Source organism: Procambarus clarkii, chromosome 83, assembly GCF_040958095.1.
Source record: "Procambarus clarkii isolate CNS0578487 chromosome 83, FALCON_Pclarkii_2.0, whole genome shotgun sequence".
In the NCBI taxonomy this organism is placed as follows: Eukaryota; Metazoa; Arthropoda; class Malacostraca; order Decapoda; family Cambaridae; genus Procambarus; species Procambarus clarkii.
The window spans coordinates 19,423,304-19,450,837 of record NC_091232.1 but is presented as its reverse complement, the minus strand read 5'-3'; the positions used below and the strand labels follow the sequence as shown (position 1 = coordinate 19,450,837).

The 27,534-nt window shown below is 40.1% G+C and overlaps 1 protein-coding gene across 1 annotated transcript; it reads right to left on the bottom strand.

Moving 5' to 3' along the window:
* LOC138358468 (coiled-coil domain-containing protein 42-like) lies at positions 1-22,792 on the bottom strand. Its single transcript, XM_069316462.1, has 2 exons — positions 22,690-22,792; positions 1-338 (listed from the first exon to the last, which is right to left on the bottom strand). Exons 1-2 carry the CDS (start codon positions 22,790-22,792, stop codon positions 1-3), a joined length of 441 nt encoding a protein of 146 aa, XP_069172563.1.
* Between the last annotated feature and the right edge of the window lie 4,742 nt (positions 22,793-27,534).

Sequence of the window (27,534 nt, the reverse complement as noted above, 5' to 3'; positions counted from 1 at the left end):
TTACTTCTTATCATGCTCGCATTGCATCTCCAGGTAACGTTGTCTTGCTTCAAGCTGTACTCGCTCACGCTCTTGGAGTAGGGCCGTCTCTTCTTTCTTTAGGGCCATCTCGTGTTCCTTTAGGGCCACCTCGCGTTCTTGTTGTTCTTTCTTTAGAGCCGACTCACGTTCTTGTTCTTCTTCCTTTATGGCCGCTTCTTCTTTCCTTATTTGTAGAGCGTCTTTTTGTTGTTCCCGCTCGATCTTTGCAAGTTCGAGCTTTAGTTTTATAGTTGTCAGAGCATGTCTATCTGCACTAAAATAATTTTCGTGAGTTTCAGAGTCAATCTTCCCTTCATCTAAGAGGTGATCCAATATTAAAGTGTGCAAGTCATTTTTGTTGGCTCCATGGGGAACATCTAGTTGATACTCGTGTGCAAGAGTTTGTAATTCGGTCTTCTTGGCACGACTTAAGTTCCCTATTTCACCTGCTGGATCGTTACGAAATGTTTGGAGACGAAACATGGTGAAAAATAGCAAATAAATGTACAACGAATATATTTGTGATATGGAAGTGTCAGTAACAGGATAACGTGGCAACTGGTAACTATCCTGTGGAATTTTAATCGATAACAATTAACGTTAATTTTAGTAGGGTAAATGATTAGTCAATCAAAAGCGCAGGAAATCTTGTACCCGGTACTCAGTGTAAGAGAATAAGGGCAAGAAAATCCTACTAAATAAATGAAACCGATAGTTTTTAAAACAAATGAAACACTTAATTGTTTCAAAAGTGAATAAGGTAGTCCAAGAATGTAGGCATACCTGGCCGAGTCTCTATAGGACATAAGCAAGGGTTTTCCCACTAAATGAAATATGATACTTACAGAATTAGTGAACTTTATGCTCTGAAAAAAGAAAGCTAATTCCCTACCTAAGTAAATATCATCATCTCTGACCAACGTGTAGGGGTGCGAGTGTCAACTGGTGACGAGAACTGCTGTTGAGGTCCCAACTCAACAACTTAGTCCGTGCTAGAGGAACTATGGCCCTCTGTATCCTCCTTCGGTCGGATTGCAGAAGATAGGGTGCTTTGACCCGAAGACAAATCAAAGTACCAGGGTACCAAAATGATGATCTCTCTGAGATTGAGAAATATCCTAGGGACAAAAGGTGGAAAACACGAGTAATAACACGGAGGGAGGGATGACCAATTGACAGAAAACTGAGGCCTTCAGTCACCACGTAATCTAAAGTTATCCAACACTCACAATATGCTACTCTCGGGATGAACAATACACACAGCACTATATAAATATTAAAAGTAATGAAAATATTGAAGAGCAACTGTATCAAAGCCAAGTACACTTACCACAAATTGATGTTCTTGTACTAGTACCTGAGTGAGGATCCCGGACAGGTTCTCATTAAATGTGACGGGAAAGTGTAGGAGTGTAGATGTTCGGCAGTCCTCTTAATGGCTGGTGTCAATGCCTAGTCACATTTACAAAAAAAGATAGACTGCTTGGTTGTTTTCTGTGGTAAATTAGGGGAAGACACGCAAAACACATAGTATGAACAATGCAACTTTAATTAACTTTGAAAACAAATTATGAACAAAAGAATCCCTTGGATATGTACAGTGGAAACAAACAAGTCAAAAAATATAACATAAAAATTAAGAACAGGAATGACGTTACTCTATAATATAAAGACAGAAAAGTGATTAAACAGGTGCTGAGAATAAAGCGCTAGCTGAGAAACATCCACCTGATAGACAGAGCTTATATCAGTTAGTTGTTCACAGTTTGAGAGCTCAAGATATTCTAACTTCAATGACTGGTACAAGCCCAGACATCGACTAAGTAGAGGGCGCTGAGGTGCAGAGGTGCAGGTGTGCAGTCGGCGGGTCACCAATCAGAAGCAGGCAGGCTGGGAATGGTAGTTTGCTGGTTGATGACAGAGCCGGCATGGAGGGAGTGTGGAGTAGGGGGGAGTTTTGGGTACGTTTGCCTCCTGGTCAAAACGTTTTGTGCTACTGGTAGACGTATCTTGAAGGTAGCATCTTATTGTTGTATATATATATAAGTAACTTTATGTAGAGAAGAGCAGGCTCAATCTCTCTTGAAAGAGATTATCGTCACAATATATATATATATATATATATATATATATATATATATATATATATATATATATATATATATATATATATATATATATATATATATATATATATATATATATATATATAATATATATATATATAATATATATATATATATATATATATATATATATATATATATATATATATATATATATATATATATATATATATATATATAAAGAGACCAAGGTCGTCTATGCCTTCAAATGCCCTCTTGGGGACTGTAAGCCTCAAAAAACTTAGTAAATAGGCAAGACAACAACATCTCTTTCCAGGCGTTTAACGATGCATATGCAACAGGGCTCCATTAGGGAACATATAGTCTCTTCCCACAACCAAACCATCACCAGAGAAATCTTAGCAAACAACACAGAAATTATCGATAGATACAGCGATAGCAGGCGGCTTGACGTCTGCGATGCACTACACATCAAAAAGTCAACACCAGCAATCAACAGCCAATTAATGCACAACTATATTCTACCCACTTCAAGACTCCGCTCCAATATAGAAGCATCAAGAAATATGGGCCAATAAAAATAGGCCTTCTGCAGTTACCTACCTTTAATACCCATTGTTTCGTGTCCTGTCTTGTGTTAAAAGTTTATTTTCACCTCATCCAAAACTATTGTAACATGTCACCTCACCCAAATGTAGGTATAAAAACTCGAAGATGTTTAAGCTCTATTCAGTTAAAGTTGTGTGTGTGTGTGTAAACTTAAGTCTTTGAAAATGTAATAAGTTTTACGAAGCGCGCTCAAGTGTCGCGTCAGAATAGAAATAAAAAAGAATTTTGGAGAAGTGATTTTTGAATTACCATCAACAGTGAAAAGAAACGTAAGAAAGATCGAGAAAATTTATATATATACATATATATATATATATATATATATATATATATATATATATATATATATATATATATATATATATATATATATATATGGCACAACTCTCCTAAACACGAGAGTTAAGTATACAACTTTAGAACACTTTCCCACCAGGAGACTCGAACCCTAGCCAGCACAGAAGCCTTCCAGCAACTGGCATAACAGGTACGCCTTAACCCTCTGCACCACCGCTCAGACCCTTAAAAGAGATGGTAATTTCGGAGTATTTAAATACCCCATTTATTATTGAATACCCCATTTATTTATTATTATTAAATTGGGAGGTGTTGATCTTTGGGGTATTTAAATACTCCGAAATTACCATCTCTTTTAAGGGTATGAGCGGTGGTGCAGAGGGTTAAGGCGTACCTGTTATGCCAGTTGCTGGAAGGCTTCTGTGCTGGCTAGGGTTCGAGTCTCCTGGTGGGAAAGTGTTCTAAAGTTATATATATATATATATATATATATATATATATATATATATATATATATATATATATATATATATATATATATATATATATATATATATATATATATAAATATATAAATATATATATATATATATATATATATATATATATATATATATATATATATATATATATATATATAAATATATATATCTATATATATATATAAATATATATATATATGTATATATATATATATATATATATATATATATATATATATATATATATATATATATATATATATATATATATATATATGTATGTAGTTGTGCATTAATTGGCTGTTGATTGCTGGTGTTGACTTCTTGATGTGTAGTGCCTCGCAAACATCAAGCCGCCAGCTATCGCTGTATCTATCGATTTTATTATCATTTGACGCGACACGAGCGCGTTTCGTAAAACTTATTACATTTTCAAAGACTTTAGTTTACAAATACACAACTGAATAGAACTTACGCATCTCCGATTTTATATCTACATTTGAGAGAGGTGGATGGGGTGAGGTGGCATTAATAGGGTAATAATTTCATCAACACAAGACAGAACAAGAGGTGGCATTAATAGGGTATTAATTTCATCAACACAAGACAGAACACGAAACAATGGGTATTGAATAGAAGTGATTGTAGAAAGCCTATTGTTCCATATTTCTTGATGCTTCTATATTGGAGCGGAGTCTTGAGGTGGGTTTTATTATCATTTGACGCGACACGAGCGCATTTCGTAAAACTTGTTACAAATTTTAAAGACTTTAGTTTACAAATACACAACTGAATAGAACTTACGCATCTCCGATTTTATATCTACATTTGAGAGAGGTGGATGGGGTGAGGTGGCATTAATAGGGTATTAATTTCATCCACACAAGACAGAACAAGAGGTGGCATTAATAGGGTATTAATTTCATCAACACAAGACAGAACACGACACAATGGGTATTGAATAGAAGTGATTGTAGAAAGCCTATTGGTCCATATTTCTTGATGCTTCTATATTGGAGTGGAGTCTTGTGGTGGGTTTTGTTATCATTTGACGCGACACGAGCGCGTTTCGTAAAACTTATTACATTTTCAAAGACTTTAGTTTACAAATACACAATTGAATAGAACTTACGCATCTCCGATTTTATATCTACATTTGAGAGAGGTGGATGGGGTGAGGTGGCATTAATAGGGTATTAATTTCATCAACACAAGACAGAACAAGAGGTGGCATTAATAGGGTATTAATTTCATCAACACAAGACAGAACAAGAAACAATGGGTATTGAATAGAAGTGATTGTAGAAAGCCTATTGGTCCATATTTCTTGATGCTTCTATATTGGAGCAGAGTCTTGAGGTGGGCTTTTTTTTTATTATCATTTGACGCGACACGAGCGCGATAGATACAGTCGATAGCAGGCGGCTTGACGTTTGCGAGGCACTACACATCAAGAAGTCAACACAAGCAATCAACAGCCAATATATATATATATATATATATATATATATATATATATATATATATATATATATATATATATATATATATATATATATATATATATATATAAATATATATATACATAAATATATATATATATATATATATATATATATATATATATATATATATATATATATATATATATACATAAATATATAAATAATATATATAAATAACATATATAAATAATATATATATACATAAATATATATATATATATATATATATATATATATATATATATATATATATATATATATATATATATATATATATATATATATATATATATATATATAAATATATATATATATATATATATATATATATTATTAAATATGACCGAAAAAGTAAGATTAATAATTCTAACACGAATTTTCTCAATCTTTCGTACATTACGCTTCACTGTTGGAGGTAAATCAAAAATCACTTCTCCAAAATTCATTTTTATTTCTAGTCTGACGCGACACGGGCGCGTTTCGTAAAACTTATTACATTTTCAAAGACTTCACAAATACACAACTGATTAGAACTTACGTCTCTCTGATATTATATCTACATTTGAGTGAGGTGGGAAGGGTGATGTGGCATTAACACAAGACAGAACAGGAGGGGATATTAATAGGGTATTAAAAGTATCAACACAAGACAGAACAGAAACAATGGGTATTGAATAGAAGTGTTTGTAGAAAGCCTATTGGTCCATATTTCTTGATGCTTCTATATTGGAGCGGAGTCTTGAGGTGGGTAGAATATAGTTGTGCAATAATTGGCTGTTGATTGCTGGTGTTGACTTCTTGATGTGTAGTGCCTCGCAAACGTCAAGCCGCCTGCAAACACTTCTCGGCGCCTGGGGTAAAAGTGCTACCAGTTTTTTTAAGGAACTGGGTTCTAGGCTCATTGAAACAACAAGGGACCCAAGAGCTGCAAGCTTTCTTTTCCAGCGCCTCAGTGTGGCGATACAGAGGGGAAATGCGCTCTGCATCCAGGGTTCCTGCCCGCCATCTGAGGAGCTGGAGGAACTCGACAACCTATGATACCATCTTTGTAACCCATATGTAACTCCTTTTTTGTAACAAAGTTCAAATAAAGTAAATATATATGTGTACATACAAAAGAATGGGGGTGGTTGGAGAAGATAATATTAGTGTTCAGTGAGAAACCACAAGGTCTCCTCTGAATACTTTTTATTTTCTTCTCCGAGGCTATGGGTCCCCACATTGGCACCAGAGGTGGTACCCTCACAAACTTTAAAAAAAAAAAAAAAAATATATATATATATATATATATATATATATATATATATATATATATATATATATATATATATATATATATATATACATATGCAATTGACGATCACAAAACACTGATCATTTTATTCGGAAAATCCACAGAGAAATATGAAATGAGGTGAACGTTTCGGCTTTGTTAAAGCCTTTGTCAACACCAGACTGACTCCGACTGACTGACTGACTTAGTCAGTCTGGTGTTGACAAAGGCTTTAACAAAGCCGAAACGTTCACCTCATTTCATATTTCTCTGTGGATTTTCCGCATATATACATATATATATATATACACATATATATATATATATACATATATATATATATATATATATATATATATATATATATATATATATATATATATATATATATATATACATATATATATATATATATATATATATATATATATATATATATATATATATATATATATATATATATATATGTATATGTATATATATATATATATATATATATATATATATATATATATATATAAATATATATATATATATATATATATATATATATATATATATATATATATATATATATATATATATATATATATATATATATATATATATATATATATATATATGACAGTGTCAGGCCACGGAGGAAAATTGAAACAGGAATTTCCTTAAGTACTTTCGTATATTAATACATCTTCAGAAGGACATGGCCAATTGTCTAATGCTTTGTTTGTTCATCTGTAAGAAGATGCTCACCAAATTGATTGAGAGCTGGCTTCTTCAATAACGAATTGTAAAAGCACCTATAACAGAAACATAATTGAATCTGCTTTGATACAGATCACAAAATAAAGTAATTTGAACATTAGCAGTGGTTCATATAACTTAGATCCATTTTTAATAGATCAATTAAAGGGCGATTTAAGTAGGATATTCGAACACATTTGTCTCACTAATTCATTGTAAATATTCACTATTTTATGCTATAATTATCCATGTGTTGGGTATATGTGTGGTTGATGCATCGGATGGGCTAATAGGCCGTCTGCAGTGTCTACGTATTGTACCTCACCTCACTCCACCATTCTCTCCTGCCTATTTATGTCCAGTACTCGACCTGTAAAATCACTCCTTCTGAAGATGTATTAGAAAGTATACGAAAGTACTTCAGGAAATTCCTGTTTCAATTTTCCTCCATGGTCTGACACTGACTTGGGTTCCAAGTGGGTTCCAACATGGGTTCAGGGAGGGTAAATCTTGCCTTACAGGCTTGATAGAATTCTACGATCAGGTGACAGAGATTAAGCAAGAAAGAGAGGGCTGGGCGGACTGCATTTTCTTGGATTGTCGGAGAGCCTTTAACACAGTACCGCATAAGAGGCTGGTACATAAGCTGGAGAGACAGGCAGGTGTAGCTGGTAAGGTGCTCCAGTGGATAAGGGAGTACCTAAGCAATAGGAAGCAGAGAGTTACGGCGAGGGGTGAGACCTCCGATTGGCGTGAAGTCACCATTGGAGTCCCACAGGGCTCTGTACTCGGTCCTATCTTGTTCTGATATATGTAAATGATCTCCCGGAGGGTATCGATTCATTTCTCTCAATGTTTGAGGACGATGCCAAAATTATGAGAAGGATTAAAACAGAAGAGGACTGTTTGAGGCTTCAAGAAGACCTAGACAAACTGCAGGAATGGTCGAACAAATGGTTGTTAGAGTTTAACCCAACCAAATGTAATGTAATGAAGATAGGTGTAGGGAGCAGGAGGCCAGATACAAGGTATCATCTGGGAGAGGAAATTCTTCAGGAGTCAGAGAAAGAAAAAGACTTGGGGGTTGATATCACGCCAGACCTGTCTCCTGCAGCACATATCAAGAGGATAACATCAGCGGCATATGCCAGGCTGGCCAACATACAAACAGCATTCAGAAACTTGTATAAAGAATCATTCAGAACTTTGTATACCACATATGTCAGGCCAATCGTGGAGTATGCAGCCCCAGCATGGAGTCCATATCTAATCAAGGATAAGACTAAACTGGAAAAGGTTCAAAGGTTTGCCACCAGACTAGTACCCGAGCTGAGAGGTATGAGCTACGAGGAGAGACTACGGGAATTAAACCTCACTTCGCTGGAAGACAGAAGAGTTAGGAGGGACATGATCACCGCATTCAAGATTCTTAAGGGAATTGATAGAGTAGATAAAGACAGGCTATTTAATACAAGGGGACACAGGTGGAAACTGAGTGCCCAAATGAGCCACAGAGATATTAGAAAGAACTTTTTTAGTGTCAGAGTGGTTGACAAATGGAATGCATTACGAAGTGATGTGGTGGAGGCTGACTACATACAAAGTATTAAGTGTAGATATGATAGAGCCCTATAGGCTCAGGAATCTGTACACCTGTTGATTGACGGTTGAGAGGCGGGACCAAAGAGCCAGAGCTCAACTCCCGCAAACACAACTAGGTGAGTACAAACACACACGATCTGGGGGTCTATATCACACCGAACCTGTCTCCAGAGGCCCACATCAAAAGGATATCATCAGCGGCATATGCTAGACTGGCCAATATAATAACTGCTTTTAGAAACTTGTGTAAGGAATCGTTCAGGACCCTGTATACCACTTATGCAAGACCAATCCTGGAGTATGCAGCTCCAGCCAGGAGGTCATACCTAGTTAAACACAAGAGGAAGTTGGAGAAGATTCAGAGGTATGCCACCAGACTGGTCCCGGAACTGAGAGGATTGAGCTAAGAGGAAAGGCTAAGGGAGCTGAACCTCACAACCCTGGAAAACAGAAGAGTAAGGGAAGACATGATAACCACCTACAAATTCTCAGGGAAATTAACAGGGTGGATAAAGACAAACTCTTTAGCGCGGGTGGAACACGAACAAGGGGACACAGGTGGAAACTTAGTATTCAGATGAGCCACAGAGACGTTAGAAAGAATTTTTTCAGTGTCAGGGTAATTAACAAATGGAATGCATTAAGTAGTGTTGTGGTGGTGGCAGACTCCATACACAGTTTCAAATGTAGATATGATAGAGCCCAGTAGGCTCAGGAATCTGTACACCAGTTGATTGACAGTTGAGAGGCAGGCCAAAGAGCCAGAGCTCAACCCCCGCAAACACAACTAGGTGAGTACACACACACACACAGGTTAAGCAGGATGGTGCAACCCGTTCTCGCACCTTCGTATAGTCAATATTGACTTAATAAATATGTGCATATGTGACATACTAATTTATTGTGAGTATTTTAGTTTACCTTGGAAAGCTTCATAGAAAACAACTTACCTTACCGTCTTTACCTAACTTTCTTAGTTTGCATCTTGATAAGCATCTTATTGCTTCTTAATTACAGTAATTACTTAACCTATTATAGGTATAGGATAAGTAATAACTGTAATTACGAAGCAATGAGATGCTTATCCTGACATACTAAGAAGGTTAGGTATGGTCGATGTTTTCTATGAAGCTCTTCAAGGTAAACTAAAATATTCACAATAAATTAGTATGTCACATATGCACTTATTTAATAAGTCAATATTGACTGTAAGAAAGTGCGAGAATGGGTTGGATGGTAAGACAACAGAACAAAGCTGGAGGAGAGGGACTGGACGAGACACACATGGAGATGATTGCTAAGGCATGGAAAGAAATCAGTGGTGAATTGAAGGACTTGAGGGAAACTATATGTAGATAGAACTACGTGCAGCACAAGAGGAGATAAAAAGCCTAAAAACAGGCCCTCATCAGACTCTGGCCCAGGGGACCAACCCCCAGATGCCAGGAGATGTAGCAATGGCAGGGACCCCTACAATTAGTCCAACCTTTGCTGAAATACTGAGGAACCCAGATGCCATGTCCACAGTCAAGGAAGTTGTAATGAAAGCAGTAGCCTCACAGGAGGCAGCTAGATGCACGAGCCAGCTAATGGAAAGGAAAAGAGCTGTAGTAGTGATAGGTGTGAAGGAACATGAGGGTTCCATAAAAGGGAGGAATAGAGGACTAAAGACAAAGCTGCAGTGGCAGGGATATTAAAGGAGATAGGAATGGAAGGGGCTGAACAAGACATAGACCAGTTTTTCCGGACAGGCCAGTACAATAGAGACAAAAAGAGAATGATCAAGGTAGTATTCAAGAGCGAGCTCATCAAAGACGACATCCTAGTAAAGAAGAGCAAACTGAGATATGCATGGAGTTACAAAGAGGTATATCTTCAGAGGGACATGACCAGGGACGAGATAGTATGGGCAGCAGATGCAAGGAAAAAGCACAGGGAGAGAGAAGGAAGACAGGGAACCTCAGCCTCCAACCCAGCAATCCGAGAGGGGAGTGGGGTACCCCAATCCAGCAACTCAGGAACCCATGAGGGGACTGCAACACCCCAGCCCACCACCCAATAAGGCCCCCCTAACCCCCAACACAATCCCTTCCTTGCCCCTGCACAATGCCCATCATACCACCCAAATCCTCCCTCTCCCCTTACCCGAGTATCCTCTGCTTTCCCACCCCTAGTCTTCTTCCTGCCCCAGGAAGGCCCAGGCAAGACCTGAGCCCTCCATCCCCCACTCCACCTCCCCCAAACCCCTGTCACCTAGACCACAGGAGGGCGTGGCCTCTCCCCAAGCAATCCCGGCCCCCTCACCCCCAGGACTTCTTCCTGTCCCAAACAGGCTTGAGCAAGACCTAAGCCCTCCATCCCCCACTCCACCTCCCCCTGAACCCCTGGCAACTACCTCACAGGAGGATGAGCCTACCCAAGTATCAATGACCATGGAAGAGCTTCCTACACTTGTTGGGAGTGAGAGTGAAATTGGATATTAGAAAGTGAGCTTCAAGGTAATGCACTCAAACAATGATGGGATTACCAATAAAGCAAGTGAACTGGCAGAAATGGCGCAAAAAGAAAACCCTGATATAATAGGACTCACGTAAACAAAATTGTCAGGAGTCATAACAGCTGCTGTGTTTCCAAGGGACTACTATATAGTAAGGAAAGAGAGGGAAGGGAGAGGAGGTGGAGGAGTGGCTCTGCTAATAAGGAAGGACTGGGGTTATGATGAGATGGAAATTTCGGGTTGTGACGGGTCCAGATATTACATAACAGGAACTATAACAATGGGTGGACCTAAGATAATAGTGGCAGTCATTTACACCCCTCCCCTAAATGACAGAAGACCTAGACAGGAGTTTGATAGGAACAACATGGCAACCATTAATATAAATTCCAGTTACTCAGGTAATTCCAGGTACTCAGGTACGGTAAAAATGAGGACCTTAAACATAATACAGAGTACAAAACACAATCAAATGTACCCATAGTAGGAAAACAGCATGTAAAGGATTTGGGAATAATAATGTCTGACGACCTAACGTATAAGGAGCATAACCAAGCAAATATTGCGACAGCCAGAAAAATGATAGGATGGATTATGAGAACTTTCAAATCCAGGGATCCCATCACAATGGTTGTACTCTTCAAGTCACTTGTGTTGTCCCGTCTTGAGTACTGCTCAGTACACACTTCCCCCTTCAGAGCAGGAGAGATTGCTGAAATAGAGGGAATACAGAGAACATATACGGCACGCATAGACGCAATAAAGCACCTAAATTATTGGGATCGTCTCAAAGCCCTCCAAATGTACTCACTAGAAAGAAGACGAGAGAGATATCAAATAATATACACCTGGAAGATACTGGAGGGCCAAGTACGAAATCTACACAGTAAAATAACAACGTACTGGAGTGAACGATATGGAAGGAAATGTAGAATAGAACCAGTGAAGAGCAGAGGTGCCATAGGCACAATCAGAGAACACTGTATAAACATCAGAGGTCCGCGGTTGTTCAACGTCCTCCCAGCAAGCATAAGAAATATTGCCGGAACAACCGTGGACATTTTCAAGAGGAAACTAGATTTATTCCTCCAAGGAGTGTCGGACCAACTGGGCTGTGGTGGGTATGTGGGCCTGCGGGCCGCTCCAAGCAACAGCCTAGTGGACCAACCTCTCACAAGTCAAGCCTGACCTCGGGCCGGGCTTGGGGAGTAGAAGAACTCCCAGAACCACATCAACCAGGTATAATAAGGAGAGCAGCTTCAGTTGCCTGCAGGAATGGCTCATGACTCTTAATAATGAGCGATTTCAACCATGGAAAGATAGACTGGAAGAATGGGGACCCACATGGTGGTGCAGATACTTGGAGAGCTAAACTCTTGGAAGTGGCAACAAGGAACTTTCTGAGCCAGCATGTCAGGGAACCCATAAGAGTGAGAGGCAATGATGAACCAGCTAGACTTGACTTGATATTCACCCTGAACGAGTCAGAAATATGGGAAGTCAAAGTTGAAGCCCCCATAGGAATGAGTGACCACAGTGTACTGACTTTTGAGTAATTGGTGGAGGTAGGGATAACCTATCCAAGGATGGGATCGGAGGGGAAAAGGCTAAATTACCGAAGAGGAAAATATGACGAGATAAGGACCTTCCTCAGGGGAATACCATGGGAAACAAAACTTAGAGACAAGAATGTGCAGGACATGATGGATTTTGTCACCCAGAAGTGCCAGGAAGCAGACAGATTTATCCCGGTCCAAAAAGAGAAAAACGAAAGATAACAGAAAAACCCATGGTTCAACTAGGAATGCAAGGTAGCGAAACAACTGAGTAAAAGAACATGAAGAAACTACAGAAATAACAGAACACCCGGGAGCAGGGAGAAATACCAGAGGGCCAGAAATGAGTACCTCAGAGTGAGGAGAGAAGCAGAGAGAGACAGTATGAAAATAACATATCAAGTAAAGCCAGGACCCATCCAAAGCTTCTCCACAGCCACATCAGGAGGAAAACAGTGGTGAAGGAACAAGTGATGAAATTGAAAAAAAGGGGAGAACAGATACACAGAGAATGAAAAGGAGGTGTGTGAAGAACTCATTAAGATTCCAGGAGGTCTTCACAATAGAACTTTTACTCCTGCACTAAATGAGGGAAACCAAGCAACCTTGGAGGAATTTGACCTCACCAGTGATGAGGTCAAAAGAAGTCTGCTGGAGCTGGATGTGACAAAGGCTGTTGGGCCTGACAGAATCTCACCATGGATACTAAAGGAAGGTGCAGAAACACTAAGTGTGCCACTCTCTATGGTATATAACAGGTCACTGGAAGCAGGAGACCTACCAGAAAGATGGAAGACAGCTAACGTGGTCCCAATACACAAGAAGGGTGACAGGCCAGAGGCACTGAACTACAGGAATCTTTCCCTAACTTGTTTACCATGCAAGGTGATGGAGAAGGTCATGAGGAAAAGGCTTGTAGAGCATCTGGAGGGAAATAACTTTGTAACGCACCACCATCATGGGTTCAGAGATGATAAATCATGCCTTACAAGTTTAATAGAATTCTATGACCAGGCAACAAAAATTAGGCAAGAAAGTGAAGGGTGGGCCGACTTCATTTTCCTGGACTGCCAGAAGGCCTTTGACACAGTACCCCATAAAAGGCTGTTAAAAAAGTTGGAGCAACAGGCAGGAGTAAAAGGGAAGGTGCTCCAGTGGATAAGGGAGTACTTAAGCAACAGGAAACAGCGAGTAACGATGAGGGGAGGAGACATCAGAGTGGCGAGATGTCACCAGCGGAGTTGCACAGGGCTCAGTACTTGGACCCATCCTGTTTCTAATATATATGTAAATGATCTTCCAGAGGGTATAGACTCGTTCCTCTCAATGTTTGCTGATGATGCAAAAATTATGAGAAGAATCAAGACGGATGAAGACAGACAGAGACTACAGGATGACCTGGACAAACTGGAAGAATGGTCTAAAAAATGGCTGATAAAGTTCAACTCAGGAAAGTGTAAGGTAATGAAATTAGGCGAAGGGAGCAGGAGGCTGAACACAAGGTACCATCTGGGAGGTGAAATCCTGCAAGAGTCAAATAGAGAGAAAGATCTGGGGGATGATATCACACTGAACCTGTCCCCAGAGGTCCTCATCAAAAGGATATCATCAGCGGCATATGCTAGACTGGCCAACATAAGAACTGCCTTTAGAAACTTGTGTAAGGAATCATTCAGGACCTTGTTTACCACTTATGTCAGACCAATCCTGGAGTATGCAGCTCCAGCCTGGAGTCCATACCTAGTTAAACACACGACAAAGTTAGAGAAGATTCAGCGGCATGCCACCAGGCTCGTCCAGGAACTGAGAGGTATGAGCTACGAGGAATGGCTAAAGGAGCTGAACTTCACGTCACTGGAAAACAGAAGAGTAAGGGGAGACATGATAACCACCTACAAAACTCTCAATGGAATTGACAGGGTGGACAAAGAAAAACACTTCAGCACGGGTGGAACACGAACAAGGGTACAGGTGGAAATTTAGTACCCAGATGAGCTACAGAGACGTTAGAAAGAATTTTTTCAGTGTCAGAGTAGTTAAAAAATGGAATGCAATAGGCAGTGATGTGGTGGAGGCTGATTCCATACACAGTTTCAAGTGTAGATATGATAGAACCCAGTAGGCTCAGGAACCTGTACACCAGTTGATTGACAGTTGAGAGGCAGGACCAAAGTGACCAAGCTCAACCCCCGCAAGCACATTTAGGTTAGTACAATTAGGTGAGTACATGTCCAACCCACGTTTGAAACAATCGAGGGACCCCACCTCCACCAAGTTACGTGGTAATTGGTTCCACAAATCAACAACCCTGTTACCGAACCAGTATTTACCCATGTCTTTCCTAAATCTAAACTTATCCAATTTATACCCTTTGTTTCGTGTTCTGTCTTGTGTTGATACTTTTACTACTCTATTAATATCCCCCCTTGTTATGTAGATTCATCCACTTGTACACCTCCATCATGTCACTAGTAATTCTTCGCCTTGCTAGAGTATATAATTTAAGAGTATTGATGTAATTTAAGCTTTATCAATCTTTCTTCATGTGACAGGTTGCTAATTAGTGGGATTAACTTTGTCATCCTACGCTGAACGCGTTCTAGTGAATTTATCTCCATTCTTTAGTACGGCGACCGAAACTGAACTGCATAATCTAAATGGGGTCTAACCAGAGCAAAATATAGCTGCATTACAAAACCAGGTGTCATATTAGTAATGCTTCGATTAATAAATCCCAATGTCCTATTGGCCTTATTACGAACATTTATGCATTGATTTTTGGGTTTAAATTTTTTACTAATCATAATTACCAGATCCCTTTCACAATCCGACTTCGCAATCTCAACACCATCTAGCTCGCATCTTGTAACTCATCATTACCTAGCATCAAAACCTTATATTTATTGGCATTAAACTGCATCTGCCAATCTCTGGACCATTTCTAAACCCTTTTTAGATCGTCTTGGAGTAATAGTGAGTCTTTTCTGTGTTTATTTCCCTCCGATTTTTGTATCATCGGGAAAGTTGCAAAAGTTGCTGCCCAAAACTGAATCTAAATTATTTATATATATATTATAAATAACAGAGGTCCCAGGACCGAGCCTTGAGGTACTCCACTTTTCTCAGTCTGATTTAAGGGGGCTAATCAAACGCAAAAAATCGGAAAAAATCAAATCTTTTTGAAAAATTTATAAAAATACTACAACATTCTGGCAACACTTCGGCGCAAACCCGATAATGTTATGATATAAATTAAAGTATTTATGGTACATTTCCATGCGTAATTGTGCAGAACCCGGTGCCCCGCGGCTGTGGCGCGCCAAGAGTATTGCGTCATACGTTCTAAATGTCAAATTTTTCATAATAACGTCGTAAATATCGATGTATGCATAAGGAGTAAATATACACTCATTGGCAACCTTCTCATCCCTTGTTGTGCTATAGGGGAGGTCGCAGCCCCCAGTCACCTCGTGTGTCTGATAGGGTGCGAACTATTCTGACGCGCGCTCCATTATCGTTCCTGGAATAGCGCTTTGTTTCGACTACTGCACAAACTCTTATAAAGAGATAGTGCCAGAAGATAAGAGCAGCAAATCTGGCACTCTGTCGCCGTCTTTATCAGTAAAAGAAAGCCGCTTTAGCGCGAAGAGTAATAATATCCAGTAAGAAATGGTGGCGCACCACACCTCCTCAACATTCCTCACACACCACCTGAACCTTCCTCACACACCTTCCTCAACCCTCCTAGACCCTCCTCACACACCTTCCTAGACTTCCCTCCCTCCAACAAGCCGAGACAGGCTCCTGAGGAAGGTGATCCAGTAATCATGCAAGTGCCTACAAGTGCCCAATGCAGGTCCACCTTGAGGACCCCTAATTCGGACCAATGTCAATAGGTTAGTAAGTTTTAGTGTTATAATTTGATGGTTGGTAATAACTGTAATATGTATGTGCAGGATATATATTCATATATATATATATATATATATATATATATATATATATATATATATATATATATATATATATATATATATATATATATATATATATATATATATATATATATATATATATATATATATATATATATATATATATATATGCGAACAAGCCAGAATGGTCCCCTGGACAATATGCAACTGAAAACTCACACCCCAGAAGTGACTCGAACCCATACTCCCAGAAGCAACGCAACTGGTATGTACAAGACGCCTTAATCCACTTGACCATCACGACCGGACAAAATGAGGTGATAGCCGAGGCTATTTGAACCACCCCACCGCCGGCACTCGGATAGTTATCTTGGGCATAGCATTTTACCAAATCACCTCATTCTTAGGGGCACACGTGAGGAACACAAATGCGAACAAGCCAGAATGGTCCCCTGGACAATATGCAACTGAAAACTCACACCCCAGAAGTGACTCGAACCCATACTCCCAGAAGCAACGCAACTGGTATGTACAAGACGCCTTAATCCACTTGACCATCACGACCGGACAAAATGAGGTGATAGCCGAGGCTATTTGAACCACCCCACCGCCGGCACTCGGATAGTTATCTTGGGCATAACATTTTACCAAATCACCTCATTCTTAGGGGCACACGTGAGGAACACAAATGCGAACAAGCCAGAATGGTCCCCTGGACAATATGCAACTGAAAACTCACACCCCAGAAGTGACTCGAACCCATACTCCCAGAAGCAACGCAACTGGTATGTACAAGACGCCTTAATCCACTTGACCATCACGACCGGACAAAATGAGGTGATAGCCGAGGCTATTTGAACCACCCCACCGCCGGCACTCGGATAGTTATCTTGGGCATAGCATTTTACCAAATCACCTCATTCTTAGGGGCACACGTGAGGAACACAAATGCGAACAAGCCAGAATGGTCCCCTGGACAATATGCAACTGAAAACTCACACCCCAGAAGTGACTCGAACCCATACTCCCAGAAGCAACGCAACTGGTATGTACAAGACGCCTTAATCCACTTGACCATCACGACCGGACAAAATGAGGTGATAGCCGAGGCTATTTGAACCACCCCACCGCCGGCACTCGGATAGTTATCTTGGGCATAGCATTTTACCAAATCACCTCATTCTTAGGGGCACACGTGAGGAACACAAATGCGAACAAGCCAGAATGGTCCCCTGGACAATATGCAACTGAAAACTCACACCCCAGAAGTGACTCGAACCCATACTCCCAGAAGCAACGCAACTGGTATGTACAAGACGCCTTAATCCACTTGACCATCACGACCGGACAAAATGAGGTGATAGCCGAGGCTATTTGAACCACCCCACCGCCGGCACTCGGATAGTTATCTTGGGCATAGCATTTTACCAAATCACCTCATTCTTAGGGGCACACGTGAGGAACACAAATGCGAACAAGCCAGAATGGTCCCCTGGACAATATGCAACTGAAAACTCACACCCCAGAAGTGACTCGAACCCATACTCCCAGAAGCAACGCAACTGGTATGTACAAGACGCCTTAATCCACTTGACCATCACGACCGGACAAAATGAGGTGATAGCCGAGGCTATTTGAACCACCCCACCGCCGGCACTCGGATAGTTATCTTGGGCATAGCATTTTACCAAATCACCTCATTCTTAGGGGCACACGTGAGGAACACAAATGCGAACAAGCCAGAATGGTCCCCTGGACAATATGCAACTGAAAACTCACACCCCAGAAGTGACTCGAACCCATACTCCCAGAAGCAACGCAACTGGTATGTACAAGACGCCTTAATCCACTTGACCATCACGACCGGACAAAATGAGGTGATTTGGTAAAATGCTATGCCCAAGATAACTATCCGAGTGCCGGCGGTGGGGTGGTTCAAATAGCCTCGGCTATCACCTCATTTTGTCCGGTCGTGATGGTCAAGTGGATTAAGGCGTCTTGTACATACCAGTTGCGTTGCTTCTGGGAGTATGGGTTCAAGTCACTTCTGGGGTGTGAGTTTTCAGTTGCATATTGTCCAGGGGACCATTCTGGCTTGTTCGCATTTGTGTTCCTCACGTGTGCCCCTAAGAATGAGGTGATTTGGTAAAATGCTATGCCCAAGATAACTATCCGAGTGCCGGCGGTGGGGTGGTTCAAATAGCCTCGGCTATCACCTCATTTTGTCCGGTCGTGATGGTCAAGTGGATTAAGGCGTCTTGTACATACCAGTTGCGTTGCTTCTGGGAGTATGGGTTCGAGTCACTTCTGGGGTGTGAGTTTTCAGTTGCATATTGTCCAGGGGACCATTCTGGCTTGTTCGCATTTGTGTTCCTCACGTGTGCCCCTAAGAATGAGGTGATTTGGTAAAATGCTATGCCCAAGATAACTATCCGAGTGCCGGCGGTGGGGTGGTTCAAATAGCCTCGGCTATCACCTCATTTTGTCGTGTCGTGATGGTCAAGTGGATTAAGGCGTCTTGTACATACCAGTTGCGTTGCTTCTGGGAGTATGGGTTCGAGTCACTTCTGGGGTGTGAGTTATATATATATATATATATATATATATATATATATATATATATATATATATATTGGTAGCAGTCTTTCCTGTAGACATATATTATTAAATATGACCGAAAAAGTAAGATTAATAATTCTAACACGAATTTTCTCAATCTTTCGTACATTTCTTTTCACTGTTGGAGGTAAATCAAAAATCAATTCTCCAAAATTCATTTTTATTTCTAGTCTGACGCGACACGAGCGCGTTTCGTAAAACTTATTACATTTTCAAAGACTTTAGTTCACAAATACACAACTGAATAGAACTTACGCATCTCCGATTTTATATCTACATTTGAGTGAGGTGGAAGGGGTGATGTGGCATTAACACAAGACAGAACAAGATGTGGTATTCATAGGGTATTAATTTCATCAACACAAGACAGAACAAGAAGTGGTATTAATAGGGTATTAATTTCATCAACACAAGACAGAACACGAAACAATGGATATTGAATAGAAGTGTTTGTAGAAATCCTATTGGTCCATATTTCTTGATGCTTCTATATTGGAGCGGAGTCTTGAGGTGGGTAGAATATAGTTGTGCAATAATTGGCTGTTGATTGCTGGTGTTGACTTCTTGATGTGTAGTGCCTCGCAAACGTCAAGCTTGACGTTTGATTCGTGTTAGAATTATTAATCTTACTTTTTCGGTCATATTTAATAATATATATATATATATATATATATATATATATATATATATATATATATATATATATATATATATATATATATATATATATATATATATATATATATATATTTAAATATATATATATATATATATATATATATATATATATATATATATATATATATATATATATATAATTTTTTATTTTTTTTTTTACTATTTTTTTTTCGTTTGTTATCAAGGGATGTGCATGGAACTTGCACACCTTACTCAATGGATGCCTATCTGCAAGGGTGCCAATTATGAACGAAATAGGTCGATGTCAAACTCGGCTACAGGTGGCCGAACTTTGATCTTATTTTACTCAGGTAAGTAATTTACAACTTCAAGGTGTTTCTCACCTTTCATTTATTAATCAATTTACATGCAAATTACACCTTATATGTAGAGTTTGTGCTTCTACAAACCTATTGAGATATTTTATTCCAAAGTCCATTTGTTGATTTTATAAAAATTTATAAACATTATATATTGCATACTTTTGGAAGGGTAACTTTGAATAATTATATTATTGCACTAAACACTTTTTGGCTAAAACCCCAATTATAAATCCTTTATTACATGCTAATGTGATATCTGAGTTTATAGATATGATTTTAGTTGACACATGTGTTCCCTGCAACTTTTTGAAAATGTTGAAAATTCGTTGCATAATACGTTCTGTATTTTTTTCTCCTTTTCTGTTTAGGGTATGATGCTGAAACTTGGACCAGTTGCAGCCCTTTCTATATCCATTTCATAAGTAAATTTATAAACAAATTGAACAACTTTTACTTTACCCGTCAGAATCCCCCATTTATACTAACTCTCTGTTTCCTTTGGTATAGCGATGCCCGAATCCAACTTAATATAGCACCCCCAATACCATGAGCCTCTATCTTTTTAATCAATCTTTAATGTGGCACTGTATCAAGAGCTTTGCTAAAGTCAAGGTAAACAACATCATAAACCTTACCACTATCAACAACCTCAACTATGCTGGAATAAAATTATAGCAAATTTGTTAAACATGAACGGCCATGTTGTGAATAATTTATTAATTTATGTTTTTCAAGGTGAAGACGAATTGTATTTGCAATTATCGATTCAAGTAACTTTCCCACAAAAGATGTTAGGCTAATTGGCCGAAAGTTTGAGGCAAGTGTCAAAATCCTCCTCCTCTTTATCTCGTTTCATCAAAATTGGTACCACACTAGCAACCTTCCATGACTCTGGCACTCTGCCTGTCTCTAATGATTTATTAAATGCTAGCTGTACCCGGCCACGCATTGCTGTGGACATGCGTTGCTGAGCCACAGCAACCTTCCCCTGTCTACCAGTACTCCCCACCATTTCCCTCTCCCGCGTTCACCTCGTCCTCCCAATCACTCCTCCCTCCCCCGTTCCCTCGTCTTCCTAACCATTTTCCACTCCCCCGTCCCCTAGTCCTCCCCACCATCCCCCCTTCCCTCGTCCTCCCCCACCATCTCTCACTTCCTCATGACCTCGTTCTCCCTACTATTCCCACCTTCCTCATCCTCTCGTCTTCCCCACCATCCTCCACTTCCCTGTCCCCTTGTACTCCCCACTATTCTCCAATCCTCTGTCCCCTCGTCCAAACCATCCCCAACTCCAACGTCCCCCCATACTCCACACCATTACCCCCCTCCCCCCCCACCCCTGTTCCCTCGTCTTCCCCACCAATCCCCACTCCGTCGTCCATTGTGTTCCCAAATGATCTGATGTTCCCATCAGATAATTTCGATCATCAAATGGTCTGATGTTCCCATCAATGAAATATAAGAAAAACAGTTACAAAGTGAAATGAAAAAAAAAAAAATACAAAATGAGCGGTATGGTAAACAACCCAGCTCAATTCCAATGCAGTGTCACACAAAATAGATAAATCAAAACGAAAATAAATCGAAATCAATGAAAATTCAATTTATCAATGAAATAAAAAACCTTGAAATGGAATCGTAACACATTTAGAACAGTGTGTGTTGCTCTTACGTGCAACAGATGGTGCTGTTTTTTAAAAAAAAAAGCATGTTTTTACCTTTTGCAGGAGTGACATCTATACTTATACTCACGAAATGAAAGGTTAACAACACAACTCAATTTCAAAGCATTGGCACTCAAAATAATTAAATAAAAATGAAAGTAAATCAAAATAAATGAAAATTCAATTTGTCAATGCAATCGGAAACATTAAAATGAAATCGTAATATATTTAGTATAACATGTGTTACTATTACGTGCAACAGATGGTACTGTTTTAAAAAATGCATGTTTTTACCTGTCACAGGTGTGGCATCTATATAGTAGTATATTAAAACATGCCCGTAATCGAATGGAACGTTGTGTCAAAATTTCAAAGCAATAGTGAAGAACTTTTGGAGATTAAAGCGTGTGTTGCTATTACGTCCAACAGCTGGTGCTGTTTTTCAAAAAAGCATGATTTCTCCTGTCACAGATGAGGCATGTACATAGTACGTATATAAAAATACGCGCCTATTCGAATGTAACGTTGTGTCAACATTTCAAAGCAATCGGTAAAGAGGTTTCGAAGATTTCCCTCACATGATAAACACATGAAAAACACAGTTTTTAATCAAAGTCAGATTTTTACCGTAACAGACGTGACATCTATGTAGTATGTATATAAAAAACCCGCTCGGATGCAAATGGAACGTTGTGTGAAAATTTCAAAGCAATCGGTGATGAATTTTCAGAGATTAGCGACTATGAACACACGAACATTTCCATTTTTATTTATATAGATGGTAGACAATGGCTCGCCTCTCTCCTCTTTGCATTCCTTAAGCACCTTGGCAAACACTTCGTCTGGCCCTGGGGATTTGTTGGGCTTCAGTTTCACTACTTGTTTAATAACATCCTCCATGGTAACTACTAAACTAGTCAACCTCTTCTCTTCCGCACCCACTTAGACTTTTTTGGCTGAAGGCATAATGTTCAATTTCTCGTTAGTAAATACAGAGATAAAATATTTATTAAAAATACTACTCATCTCTTCGTCATTATCAGTTGTCTGACCTGTCTCAGAATTTTAATAGACATCTCCTTTCCTTAATCTTTGTTCGATATAACAGAAAAAAAATTAGGATTTCTCTTTGCTTGGCCTGCAATGCAAACTTCAAAGTTTCATTTTGCTCTCCTTATCTCTTTTTTAACGTTTCTAACCAGTTGGACGAATTCTAATTCTAAACTGACTTCCCCATTCCTAATCCTTTTGTACCAAGCTCTCTTTATACTTACAAGGTTCTTCAACATCTGGTTCTTGGATGATGGTACCCTAGCTGGTTCCCAAGACTCCCTCCTGGAGGACATCAGAGTAATCGAGGAGCAGGGTGCAATTTTTGGCCTCATCCTGAACCCTTTTAAGTGCGAAGTAATATGTTCCAACCAGGCCATCATAGAGAGAATAGAAGGTGCTCTGCCAAATATCCATATAACTGAACCTGAAGACAGCACACTCCTAGGAGCTCCCCTAGGGTTGAAAGCCATCGATGAGGCCCTTGATAAGAAAATCGCCGACTTTGAAAAGATGAATGGGAGGATTGAGGATATTGATGCTCATGATGCATTTTACCTCATCACCAGATGCCTGTCCCTCCCCAGGTTAACCTACTTTTTGAGGTGTTCACCATTCTACAGTAGCCAAAAACTAGGTTAATATGACCTCTTACAGAAATCGATACTAGAAAAAGCCCACAACCTCTCTCTCATTTACTAAGAGAGGAAAAAAGCCACTCTCCCCGTAAGTCATGGGGGGGCCTCGAAGTGCGAAAATCGCTGCACCAGCCTTCCTGTCCTCCTCCTCGGCATCCGACAGTTTTGTGAAGGAAATGCTACCTGCTACTTAGGTCAGCTGGCAGGTGTACTCAATTCCAATTTAATACACTGTGCCACCAAGGGAGGCCTCTCGTGCAGGCCAGTCACTTCAACCACCACCATCAAAAACAAGCAATCCAGCTGGGGTGTATACCGAGACACTGGATCATTGTAGACATTGCACCCAGGCACTGCAGAGTGCCTGGGTGCTGCAATAACACAACAAGACATTGCTCGCCTCACAGCAGTAGCAGCCCCACATGCAGGTGACTTCTTGTTAGCAACAAGAAGGCATTGCATTGGAGCAGCATGAGGCATTGATAGCGAGGCCACTCCTGTTGTTCCAACATGAACGTCTTGTCCAAACTTAACAAGCAACTGTGACAACTTCTAGACTGAACACACACATTGTTGTTATTTTTGTCACTAAATACATGTTGAAACTGTTCAGCACAGTGGCATCCACATAGTGAAGAACATTTTCTTTGTCCACTTGACACTTTTCTGCACATATTCCACAGCACCAATCATCATGTCACATTTGTCAACCAAACGCTTATTTACATTATAGTTCAAGCCACAGTTTGATGTATACAATTTTCGTTTTGGTGTATGGCAAACTTGCCACTGTCAACCATGTCGCAAGTGAGATCAGTCGTCAGCATGTTCACTTCACGTGTGTTTTTCCACCTCACTGCTAAAATTCTGTCACTTTTTCTTAGCTGACACTCACCTACTGCAACAGTTTGATCAAACAGAAATTTCTCGCCTTCGTAACTTAACTGTGTCACAAAATCCAGTATTATGATCTAGTAGGAACCTTGTCAGCATGGGACTGGCATAATAATTGTCTGTAATTAATATCAATAATTAATATCATAAATATATAATGTGCCTCTTGTTCAGTAGTGGAGCCATCAGCGTCTTTACCACACTACCTGGAAATCCCAAGTGGAGCGTTACAGGGAATGTCTACATCTGTGCCAGCATAAAGTATCATATCTGTTACCATGACTGTTTCACACTCACACACAACAAAGAATATGAGTTTAAATCGGCGATGTTTAGAAAGAATATACTGCCTGAAGGCCAGACGGCCCTTGAAGAGTACAGGCCATTCGTCAATCACTACCTGCTGGCCTGGTTCACTGAAATCTTTGTACTTTCCCTTCATATCACTGAACACGTGTCTCACTATCTGCAGTCTACAGTTTGCAATATCATTATTACTATTTTCAAAATGCAGACACTTGAGAATTAGCAGAATTCTGCCACGTGACATATACCTGCCGAGAACTGAGGATGGAACAAGACTGTCTTTGTTCCAATAATTCTGTATGACATGTTTTCTTAATGTTTCATCATGTATAGGGCAAGAAAAACATACAATTATGCTACAGTTGAATCTTTCCAACGCTGCAAGTGAGAATGAACTGACGTTCTCTCCTTTAGAGTTTTGCCACGTATCTATTCGTATTCAGAATTATGTGACATCATCACTAACATCTCATCAAAATTTGCTGTAAAATAGTTAATTTTGGACATATCTTCACCATTATTGGGAAAAGGTCAGTAACACCTTGTTACAGTCCCGAGCCCAGCGTCGTAGCACGGAGCAGTGACGTCCACGCCATCTGTGAGTCAGCTCCCGAAACCCCCTCCAAATGGACGGTGCCATCTAGTGAGGACAGGATATACCGGCCACAGGGGCTGGTTTCCCGTCTTAATCAGCTCGTAACACAGCCACTGCTGACCTCTGGTGAGGTGACGCTTAGACAGCAACGCCATCTATGGAGTTTATAGGTGGACGTTTGTGTCTAAGCCAGTAAGTGAGGTGCCCTAGAGTGTAACTAGTACTGATGACGTGTCTGATTACAGAGTCGACCTGGGACTGCTGTATTAGACGGTGGGGCAGTCTACCCAAGGCAGCCATAGTATCTCCACGTGTTTGCTGTAGAAGCTGTGAGTCACCCCCCGGATGAACACTGTTGTGTTAGCCTGCCTGTGAGGTGGCAGTTGAAGAATTGTCGTACCCGGGGCTGACTGGTGGAGAAGACTAGCCACTGGGGTGTAGCGAGAGGAGGGTGATCAGCAGAATCACACGAGGCTCCTGCCTAGGGCTCGCAACCCTAGTATCGGTCGTGGAGTGGCCTACGCAGCGTAGCTGATTGGAACCTGCCAGCTACAGGCTGGATTTGTGGTTGACGGCCTCCATGACGGTGCACCCAGTGGGACTGTGATTTGCCTGGCCTGTGGCCGGGGTAGACTCGCTAAGAGAATCTAAGGCTTCGTCGAGAGGCCACAAGAAGAGAACCAGGGCTGCTCGTCTTGAGCACCGTTAAGCAGAGCATCCTGTGTCTTCAGAGGAAGACAAGTCATTGTACATTATACTTTATACCCCGCGTGTGACTGCTTATACATTTATTTTTGGTGGTGGTGTAATAATATATTTAATTTAGTGTAATTGTATCCCTTCCCCTTTAACTCTCAAACCGCGCATATCATATATAAATGATATCAGTGACAAAACCGAACCGCGCACATCATTTATATATGATTTCGTGTCTAGCGCTATAATTTAAACGCCCCGCCTGGGATAGGGGCAGCTATAGTACAGCCATGACCGATAGTTGCCAGATGCCACCTAGAAAAAAAATCCAGGCCAACATTCTTGGGTGTTACAGCGTCAGTATTGAGCAAGCCACCAAGGCTGGTGCACGCACATTTGGTTATCTTGAGATGATTTCGGGGCTTTAGTGTCCCCGCGGCCCGGTCCTCGACCAGGCCTCCACCCCCAGGAAGCAGCCCGTGACAGCTGACTAACTCCCAGGTACCTATTTACTGCTAGGTAACAGGGGTAAAGCAGCACGAGCTCACAGCACCGCTGTTCAGCTTGTGACCACAGCATCGTCTACAAATACCATAATATAAATTATACTGCTATTATTTAGCAGTGATAGTATTACTGAATGTCCCTGACTGTGATAAAACTGACCAGGATTCTGATAATAGCAGGATTGTGGTGATATTTAGTGCTGTGCTCCATGGAGGGAGGAGTAAGGCTGTGGAAGGGAGGGTTGTGGCGTCGTCTTCTGACTGTGTGTGGCCACCATTTATTGACTGCACTCACCATACCAGCTTAGTGGTTCGATTTGGTGAACACAAATGTAGATACTTATATATAATGTGTGTATAGTGTGAGAAAACAGCGAGAGGAGTAGGTTGGGAGCCGCCATTTTGGTGAGGGAGGAGCGTCGCCTGCACGACTTGGCATGGTGTTTACTGATGGCCACTATGGTCTTTGGGCACCATACCAGCTTATTTGTTCAGGTATAGTGAATAAAACAGGTAGATACTTATATAAAATGTGTGTATATAGCGTAATAACACCACAAACAATATTGTTGGATGACAAATATTAGTGCGTCTGGCCTTGAGGGCGGCCGCCGATCAGCTGACTGTGTGAGTAACTACGTCTTATGGCCTTCACTCACCATACAAGCTTAGATGTACAGTTATGGTGAACAAAACATGTAAATACGTATATATAACGTCTGTGTATAGTGAATAAATACAAAAGAGTATTGTGGGAGGTGAATGAGGGTGAGTGAGGTGGTGTTGAGGGAGGGAGTGGCAGTGAGTGGCTCGCTGGTGTTTGGTGTTTCACTCCTCGTTGCTTTTTGACTCACAAGACCAACTTAGTAGTTCGTTATGGTGTACAAAACATGCAGATACTTATATATAACCTGTGTATATAGTGTAACAACAGCAAAACTATTTATTTATTGTTTT